This window comes from Euleptes europaea, chromosome 13 (assembly GCF_029931775.1).
Source record: "Euleptes europaea isolate rEulEur1 chromosome 13, rEulEur1.hap1, whole genome shotgun sequence".
NCBI lineage: Eukaryota > Metazoa > Chordata > Lepidosauria > Squamata > Sphaerodactylidae > Euleptes > Euleptes europaea.
In genome coordinates, this window is record NC_079324.1 from 52,275,075 (window position 1) to 52,285,400 (window position 10,326).

The 10,326-nt window shown below is 48.3% G+C and overlaps 1 protein-coding gene across 1 annotated transcript; it reads left to right on the plus strand.

Annotated features, from left to right (window-relative positions):
• The first annotated feature begins 9,075 nt into the window (after positions 1 to 9,075).
• GP1BB (glycoprotein Ib platelet subunit beta) lies at positions 9,076 to 9,666 on the plus strand. The gene has a single exon (XM_056859074.1). The coding sequence runs from the start codon at positions 9,076 to 9,078 to the stop codon at positions 9,664 to 9,666; it is 591 nt and encodes a 196-aa protein (XP_056715052.1).
• Positions 9,667 to 10,326: the final 660 nt, after the last annotated feature.

Genomic DNA, 10,326 nt, shown 5'->3' on the forward strand with positions numbered 1-10,326 from the left:
TTGGATTCCCAGGCGAAACTACAAACTGGTTCATACGCAGCTGAGTGGATTCCCTCGGTGCACTTTACGAAGGAACAGTTTTGGGTCTCCTTTCGGGCTTCCACTGAATCCCCCCCTAGAGTAGACGTTGCAGCAAGATGGGTAGTTCTGCTAGCCTCAAGTTGCACTGTGAAATCGAAAGTGGGTTGATGAAAATTGTATTGCTTCAGTCAGGTCCACGGGTACAAACGTTTACTGTGGAAATGTTTGGTGTGTTTTTTGCTCTTGGCCCGCAGTCAGGCTGTGTCATGGATTTTGTTGTTTAAGGCTGCATACGCATATGTTAGCTTTACCAACTACAAAGTGCATGATGCAGTTCAACTCTGAGCGAAACTACACCTGAGAATTTCATTGTTTCTTCATGCGGAAGATTACACAATCCATAATGTAGGAGTGAGGTGGGAAGCAAAATACACATGCAGAAAACACCCAGGGACTGTAACTGAAGTGTGCAGTTGTAAATATTGGAAGTACTGCTGTACAAGCAAAAGCCGTTGAAAACTGGCAGGGGAGCAGATTTTCTACGCTGGCTTGCGAAAATGTTTGTAAGGGGCAGTTCTTTCTGGGCGTGTCCCCTGTCCTCCCATGGCCAAGGGACGTTTCTGTCTCACATCACCTTTCACACCAAGAAAACTCAAAATGTTGTGTGCAGGTCAATTGCCACATACGTACATGTTCCTGTTTTGCATCGAATGGCTCCATGCATAGCCTCGTTCTAAGGGTTTTTATCCCACTAGAACTTGGAAATTTCGGCAAATGCTGTGGGGGGGTGATAAGTGAGGTATAGGAAGTGAAGGACGAGTGGAAAATGACTGATGGCCACCAGGGAGGGGGGAGTCAATGCAGGGCATAGCAGCCCTTCCTTTGATAGACTGGAATTTTTCAAACCGGCTTTGCCACATGGCTCGTAATATGTTCAGTCGCCTTTTCTTTACTCAAAGCGAAGGATCTCAGGGCTCCAAATCGCTTTCATCCAGGCTCATTCCTCAGTTCCGTTGGGATGCAGCCTGAAAGGATCGAGGAGAACCAGACAGCATCTGATGGCCGAACTACACCCTGCATTGCAAATTCCAGGCCTTTAAGGGTTGTGTAGAAATTCTGGCAAGTGCAGGTCATCAGGCCGGAACAAGCAGGGCTGCACTTGTTGAATCAACAACCCTTAAAAGTAGAATCATAGAATCATAAAGCTGGAAGGGACCACCAGGGTCGTCTAGTCCAATTTCCTGCACAATGCAGGAAATACACAACTAACTCCCCCCAACACCCTAGTGACCCCTGCTCCATGCCCAGAAGATGGCTAAGATACCCTCCCTCTCATGGTCTGCCTAAGGTCATAGAATCAGCATTGCTGACAGATGGCCATCTAAAAGTAAAGGTCCCCTGTGCAAGCACCGGATCATTCCTGACCCATGGGGTGATGTCACATCCCGACTTTTACTAGGCAGATTTTGTTTATGAGGTGGTTTGCCAGTGCCTTCCCCAGTCATCTAGCCTCTGCTTAAAAACCTCCAGGGAAGAAGCGCTTACCACCTCCTGAGGAAGCCTGTTCCACTGAGGAACTGATCTGTTAGAAAATTCTGCCTAATGTCTAGACGGAAACTCATTTGATTTAATGTCAACCTGTTGGTTCTGGTCTGACAGGAATCCCGTCAAACCAGAACCAACAGACTGCCTCTTCATCTGGTTACCCTTTTGGAGAGGGCCGGCCCACACTTTGAGAATCCTAGCTCCTCCAAGAAGGGGTCTGCAGTCTTCAACAGAGTCCCGGCTCCTTTTTCATTTTGTAAGGAGGAAAGCAGCTTTGTGGATGGGGAAGGTCAAGAAGGGGGTTGGGGGAAAGGGATACTTAACACTTTCCCCATCCCCATTACCCTGTTCCAAATCTCCCACCCTCCTGCCTTTTCTCCTGCTATGCAGAGCTCCTAATGGGTATTTGCAAAAACACGCACACATGTGGGGTGGAGCGGGTTGGAGCTGGGTGGTTTGAAACCAAGAAGCAGGAAAAGGTTTAAGCAAACCCTCGTCTTGAAACCTTCTCTGTTCCAAGTACCCCCCACCTCAGCTGTTCTTTTCAAAAATATATGTGTATTTCTGTGCATAGGCTTCCTTGCAAACACCCACATGTAACACGTAATTGGCCCTGGCAGAGTAGGAGATTGGAAAGGGGTTGAGTTCCCCTGGTATGCATGGCTGGCTGTTATTGATGTTTTCCAGTTTTGAGGATACCATTGCTTAGAATCATAGAATCATAGAGCTGGAAGGGACCCCAGGGTCATCTAGTCCAACCCCCTGCACAATGCAGGACATTCACAACCACCCTATACCCCCAGTGACCCCTACTCCATGCCCAGAAGATGGCCAAGATGCCCTCCCTCTCGTGATCTGCCTAAGGTTATAGAATCAGCATTGCTGGCAGATGGCCATCTAGCCTCTGCTTAGAAACCTCCAGGGAAGGAGAGCTTACCACCTCCCGAGGAAGCCTGTTCCATGGAGGAACCATTCTAATGGTTAGAAAATTCTTCATAATGTCTAGACGGAAACTCTTTTGGATTAATTTTAACCTGTTGGTTCTGGTCTGACCTTCTGGGGGACCAGAAAACAACTCGGCACCATCCTCCATATGACAGCCCTTCAAGAACTTGAAGATGGTTATCATATCTCCTCTCAGTCTTCTCCTCTTCAGGCAAAACATACCCAGCTCCTTCAACCTTTCCTCATAGGACCTGGACTCCAGACCCCTCACCATCTTTGTTGCCCTCCTCTGGATGCGTTCCAGCTTGTCTACATCCTTCTTAAATTGTGGTGCCCAGAACTGAACACAGTACTCTAGGGCCTTGCAAGATTCTCTCCCTTTTCCCTTTCCTTTCCTCTCCACCAACAGCTCCCTGACATTCACAGTTCCACCTACCTCCATCCCAGCTTTTCGGCCTTCCTCCTGTTCATCTTCTCCAGGACCCTTTCGCCAGGAAAGCAGAGAGAACTGTTGAGTAGAGATAAGGATTGCCCTTTCTGCCGCAGTGAGTCGCTTCCCACCCCCAGTGAAGAACATCACCAACTGTATGGCTGTCCCTGATAATACAGTACATACTTAGGGGAGACCAGGGAACCTCTGTGGCCACACTGAAGTCATTGGGGGCAGCTGAGTGCCTGGACTAAAAACTCAGTGCCACGTTGGGTTGGCTTTGCTGTCAGTCTGACTTCATGATATTGCAGTGTCATTGTGTGGCTGTGCGATCCCTGCTTGTTTGGGAGCCCTGTTCTCTGTGAGACAGCACTGTTGTTTTTAAAATATGGTTAAAATTCAGCTGCGTAGAAGAGGAGTGGTATAGTGGTTAAGGTGTTGGACTAGGATCTGGGAAACCCAAGTTCGAATCCCCCCCTCTGCCATGGAAACTTGCCGGTGACCTTGGGCCAGTCACACACTCTCAGCCTCAACCCTGGCAAGCATTTTAGATGGGAGACCTCCAAGGAAGTCCAGGGGTGTGACGCGGAGGCAGGCAATGGCAAACCACCTTTGAATGTCTCTTGCCTTGAAAACCCTGTGGGGTCACCATAAATCAGTTGTGACTTGACGGGTGGTGGCGATGAAGAGAGAGGACTCAAAAAGATATTTGGGGAGATCTTTCTCCGCAAATTCATAAATCATCTTGAACCTTTTAGAGCAGAATGAACAAAAATACACCCATTGTATTAAGAACATCTCGTTCATAGCATTCTAGGTTCTCCCTTCTTGGAAGTGTTTAAATGGTAGTTGGATGGTTATTTGGCAGGGATGCTTTAGGTCATCCTGCATGGTGCAGAGGTGGACTGGATGGTCTTTAGGCCCCTTCCAACTTTTTAATTCTATGGTTTCTATGATGATCTGTGTTCACAGCTGAGCCATGGTGGTCTTCTTGGACTTCACCCCAGCATTTTTATAGAAAGTTATGACACCAGCGGAAATTAGAATCCCTTTCTGGTAATGGAGTCTTTGGTGCACTTGGAATATAGAGTTGCTGACTCAAACCCACACAGCTGAGTTGCATTGTGAGGAGATGGGGAATCTGTAGGCGAGGGGAAAGCAAAAAAGAAAAGCCTTTACTACTGATGTAATTGCTGTTCTGTGAAAGCGATCACGGAAGAGAGGGGAACTAGAATCCCAGAGGGTGGCAAGCCAAATGATCATGGAGGTGGGATGTGAACCTGAATAAGAAAGAAAGAAAGAGAGAAAGAAAGAAAGAAAGAAAGAAAGAAAGAAAGAAAGAAAGAAAGAAAGAAAGAAACTCCCTGTCCGAAGTGGAGTGGTTCTTGGCCTTCACATGAAGTAGCAGGTTTAATTTGCAGGGCTGACAGCGAGGATCTTTGTGTAGCCACCTGCAATAATAGTTTTGTGGGTGGGGGTGGGGAATTGACAAACACTGCCTTAAGGATGCTGCTTCACTTCCCAATACACTGAAATGCATCAGAGACAATGATGGGTTTTGTTGATGCCTGTGGCCAATGGCATCTGATGGAGGAACATTACAATGGCCCTTGAAGCAAAGTAGGCCTCTCCATGTCCACTTTCTACCACTCCTCTTGGCTTTATGTGGGGAAAGGCCAGATTTTGTAACCAGAGTTGGGCTTCACTGCCTGGCTTGGCCAGCCCTGCCTTTCGAGGATCCGGAACCAGGGGTGTCAAACTCAATTGTTACGAGGGCTGGATATGACATAAATGTCGCTTGATCGGGCTGGGCCATGCCTCGCCAGCCCAGATTGAGAATGGGGGGTGGGTGGCTGCCTTGGCTGGCTCGCGGGCGGTAAGAGCCCTCAACGGGCCGGATCCGGCCCGTGGGCCTTCTTTTTGACACCCCTGTCCTAAAGCAAAAGAGCACAAATTGGCTCACTGCTTTCCTTTCCTGTCCCCTGGCACTCCTGTGCACTTCTACACTGTCTACGCTCCAAGGTGCCCTGTTGTTATGATTGGGAACCTCTCTGGGGGTCCGTGCCCAGAGCTTCCACAAGCAGGATGGGGGGCAGGAGTGGTCCCGGATTTGTTGGGCCTGACTTGGGAGGAGCTGTCCTGAGCCTGTCTTTAGTGCCCGTCTGCCGACTGCGCCTGTGATCTGTGGATGGCCACATAACGGTACTTGCTTTGTGCTCGTTCTCACTAATTGCTCCGCATGCGTTTTTCCCCCTCCCTGGGGGTGATACATGTGTGTGTGTGCGCGCGTGTGTGCGTGTGTTGGAGTTTTGTTCTCCGTGCTGTGTGCTGGCACCTGCCTTTCTCAGCCTTCCTCGCCTCGGTCTTTGCAGCCCTGTTGTACCTGCGGCTTGCTAGTGCTTCTGTGACACTCGCCACGCCTTGCTCGTGCCGTTCTGTACTGCGCTCTCTCCCCCTCTCCTTCTCTCTTTTTTGTAAATTTTTCCCCCAGTTGAACATTTTGTCATTGTGATGGAAGAGGACAGAACCTTTTAAACATATCCATTTTATTAAAATTATTATTATTATTATTATTATTATTATGAATAACGTTTACTACCTGAACTGATCAATGAAGTAAATTAAAAAAAACCCAACAACTAAAAGATGTATTGTTGTCGTTGATCATTCTATTGAGTCATCCGTAACAGAACTTCTCGCTTCTCTCCCTTGGGGTTTGGTGCTTTGCAGTCCCAAGTTGGTGAGCATCTGTGTCTACCTTAGAGGCATCCTTATGAAGGGAGGGGTTGTCTCAAAAGTCACAAATCGTTATCAGCGGAGTCTGTGAACCAGGTGGAAAATGCGGAGCCAGTCTGCATACAGGAATGCTGTTATAAGAGGCTGTTGATGGTCTACCCCTGTATAGAAGAACATTGTTGTGTTCTATACCAGCTGCATGTTCAAGAGCAGACTCGGGCTTCATATTACAGAGGCCTACCTTCCAGACTAATGAGAGGCACAAAAAAAATACTGCAGGATCTGAGAGCTGCAGCCTTCTTACCAGGTGGGATTGCCAAAATACAGTTCTGGTTACAGGTCAGTATTGCCCACTCTGGCCGTGGCTTTCGAGGGTCTTCACCCTACCGACCTTCGAATCTTCTCTGCGGATTTTGTTGCTTTTCGCCTCCCCCTCTCCACATTTTTCAAAGTCTTTGGAAGCTCTTACCACTGGACTACACACATCAGGTTGCTACTCCTACACTGTCCAAAACATTTTCAGTCCTAGGGGTGGGGCTGTGAAAGTGGGGAGAAGGGGTCAAAGACACAACTTTGTTCCAAAATCTCTCTGCTTCTGTTCCCGGATATCTGTCTGGCTCCTCTGGAAATACTCCACAGTAAAAGAATATTGACCTACTGACCCTTGATAATTTGGCTGGCCAATTGACTGCAATCTCTCTCCTACTTTGCCACACCTTGCAAGAAATAAAGGTTATGTGAAGAGACCAGACTTATAAGCATGTCCTTGTATTGTGCTGGTTGTAGTGTTTCTGCCAAGCACACAAACCACGAGTGGCTGGCTGTGTGGGGGAAGAAACCTTTTTTGTGAAGAGTCTCACTGTCTATTGAGGGTCATTTTAAACTCGCCTTGTTCAAATTACTTGAACCACACAAATGGCTTCCTATTCAGTCAGAGTTAGGATTGAGCTGAGTATCGTCTTGGGATTGTTTGAAGTGCTCATTCTTTTAGCATCCCTGGTCTTGAAAAATGGTCTGGGTGTCTCAGGGAGTGTTTATGGTAGACCTTGGCCATTCATTCCAAATACATTTGGGTTGGTGTGATCGGGCATCTGCCGGGACTCACAAAAGACCTACTGCACGTCCTGTCTGCCAGGGCAACAGGTCTCATTAAGTGGAGTTGGAGAGTATGTTGAAGCCCTTTGCTGCTTCCTCCTGGATGTTACATTCAGCTGGATCTGAGTTATGCAGCATCGCGGGGGGAGGGGCATTGGGGCTGCGTTTCTTTGCTGGCGGGGAGGGCTGCCCATGTGGTTCAGGTTTCTCAACCATCTTGAAGTATCCTCAATCCTGACTGGTGTTGAAGGAGCTCTACGGTACACAAGGACATAAGAAAGGCCCTGCTGGGTCAGACCAAGGCCCATCAAGTCCAGCAGTCAGTTGACACAGTGGCCAACCAGGGGCCTCTAGGAACACAGGCAGGATGGTGCTGCTGCAGTCGTCTTGTTTGGGGGCTTCCGAGAGGCACCTGGTTGGCCACTGTGTGAACAGACTGCTGGGCTTGATGGGCCTTGGTCTGATCCAGCAGGGCCTTTCTTATGTTCTTAAGCCCCAAACAAGACGACTGCAGCGGCACCATCCTGCCTGTGTCCCACAGCACCTAATATAACAGGCATGCCCCTCTGATACTAAATAGGTATGCAGCATGACCAGTATCCATTTTAACTAATAGCCATGAATACCCCTTTCCTCCATGAATATGTCCACTCCCCTCTTAACTAATCCATTTTAACGGTAATACTCCACTCCTCCCTCCAGCAAGAAGAGAGGGTATGTGTGGTGCACGCAGGCACACGTGGAGGTGTGTGCACATGTGAGGGAGTACATAGAAGGTCATTTTGCCCAGAATCCCTGCCAAACGTGGAGATGTATGGCTCTGGTAATCTCTTCCCTAGCATGCTTCCTCCTTGCACAAGATGTGGTCAAACCTTCCTTTTTAACAAAGGGCAGCATGTGCTTGTGGTTGTCAATTTATCGTCATTTGTCGAAGGAAGACAGGGATCTTCTGTGCAATACCATAGAAGCTCAATTCCTGCATGGAAATGATGCATGCAACAACAGCAATCCAGTACCAATGGCCTGCCTGGGTCTACAATGGTCCCACTTAGAAAGGAGGCTATTCATCGTATCTCTTTGCCATATGTTGCCCAAGGCAGCTCTGGTAAAGGTGATGCATAAATGCATCTCTGCAGAAGAATACATGGAGCATTGCAGTGCAGTATTTTATAGTGTGGGCTTTTATAATGTGGACTCTTAACAGGTGCTTTCTTTGACTCAGAAAAGGTGCTAGAGTGAGGGATCTGTTCAGCAAACTTCAGAGACCGCTGTGCTATAATGCTGCCAACAGACCTTGCCACAACGATTAGGTTATTGCATGCATGATGCAGCCCGGTTCTCAGTTGGAAAGTGAACTGCAGCCGGTTGGTAAGAAGAACTTGGTAACCTAGTTGCCAAGTCCTAGGGTGTCAAACTATGATCTGGAAGACCCAGGTTGCACAGACAATGTTCCTCGGTTTGAGGAAAGTTAACCCTGCCATCCAGGGGTTTTGTTTTGTTTTCTCCTTTTTCTGAAAACCTGGAGGGGGTCCCCTAGGTCTGCAGAAGAACCCTATCTGAACCTGGCCCCATTGTCTAGATCTGTCGATCCTCATGGGGACCAGGTCTGCTCTCTCGGCCTCACTTACCTTATAGAGTTCTTGTGAGGATAAAATGGAGGAGAGAAGAACAATGTGCACAGTCCTGAGGGCGGATTTAAAATTTGAATAAATAAAATGCACGAGAATATTGTGTAGTCACTAGGAAATGATTCGGTAGGAAGAGGCGTCCCCTTATCTTTCTGGTCCATGCTGGAACATTATCAGGGTTGCTCAGCTGGGCAAGAGCTGCTTCTCTCACTGCCTGCCTGCAACGTTTGCTTCTTGTTTCAGAGGGAAACTAATCGAGAACAGTAAGTCCAGAGTCATTTTTCTTTGTTGGGATAGAAGGGTGGTGTTGGATGGGGACGTTTGTGGGAACTGCCATTCAAATCCATGGCATGGTAACAACTCCAAAGGGCTATGCTGTGAAATCCAAGAAGGGCACAAAAAACAAAAGGGGGAAGGAAAGACTCAACCTAAAACAAAAGCTGGGTACCCAAATGGGAAAAGACTCAATTATGTATAGAAACATATTTATTTTAAGGCACTGATATCTATATTAAAAACTTTAAAAATCATATTAAAAGAAAGCACAAATGGCAACTAATACAGGTTGATAAGCTAAAACCCTTGGTTTCTCCTCCTCCTCCTCCTCCTCTGTCATTTCTACTCCTCCTTGCTTCCTTCCAGGCATCACTGGCTTTGTGTGTTTCAGTGCGGAAGATGATATTCCTCTGGCTCTTCCTTGGGTTCCTGCCTCTCGTTGCCCCCACCTGCCCTCCACCTTGCCAGTGCGCCACCAACATAATTGACTGCAGGTCGAAGGATCTCACGAAAGAGACCATTCCCACCTCCTTCAGTTCCTCGACCGTCAAGCTCTACCTCGTCAACAACTATCTCACCTCCATCCCCAGTGGGATCTTTGACAACCTGAAGGACCTCCAGATGGTCTACCTGTGGGGCAATCCCTGGGAGTGTGACTGTGACATCCTCTATTTGCGCACCTGGCTCCAGTGGCAGCAGAACCGCACCCTCTACCGGAACGTGATGTGCTCTTCCCCGTCCCACCTTCAAGGCAGGATCATCAGTTACTTGTCAGAAGACGAGATCATCGCCACGTGCCGATCGTGGTACTGCAGCATGGCCTTCATCGCCCAGATCGGCCTTTTCATCTTCATCCTCATACAAGCCATTTTGCTTTTCTCCATCATCTGTTACCTGAGGAGATTCCGGAGGCTGGCCAAAGTAGCCTGGAGAGCAAACACAGAGTTGTACGAGGGTGTCAATCAATGGGCAGTTTCCCTTCATGATTGATTTGTGGGATGCTTAGGGACACAAAGATCTGCAGGACAGCCGCTTTACAAACGAACCTCTCCGCACAAAAGAAAGCATTTCTTTTGACAGCTGTCCCTTTGCTTCATGGAGGATTTCGCAGTTCCGCACGGGATCTGCCAGATTAGTTTTTAAATGTTCACAACTTCTGGGCAGATTTCCCTGAGAAGATGGCACAGTTGCAGAATGGCAAAATCTAGCAGGTTCACAGGACAACTTCTACTTGTAGGGTTGCCAGGTCCCTCTTTGCTACCGGCGGGAGGTTTTTGGGGTAGAGCCTGAGAAGGGCAGGGTTTGGGGAGGGCTGGAGATCAGTTGTAATAGTGGGGGATCTTCAGCCACCACCTGGAGGTTGGCAACCCAAGCCATGTGGCCCTGTGACTGCCTCCCAAAGGATCAACTAGCCCCTCTTCACAGAAAGGCAGTACTGAGGCTAATGAATGACTGATCTTTCCTCTTCAAGGTGCACCATACGCTGTCTTCCCTTTACCCCAGACGTTGGGCCTGTCCCTGGATTCAGTTGGGAGAATTCTGAAGATTATGGTATTGGGACTCATGGTTGCTAGAATGTCAGTTGTCTCCTAATTCCCAGGGCTGCTGAGGGGGTGGGGGCCAGAGAGACAAAATTATAGGTGCTCACAG

Coding starts and splice junctions, on each gene's coding strand:
- GP1BB (XM_056859074.1), top strand. CDS start 9,076: ATGATATTCCTCTGGCTCTTCCTTGGGTTCCTGCCTCTCGTTGCCCCC.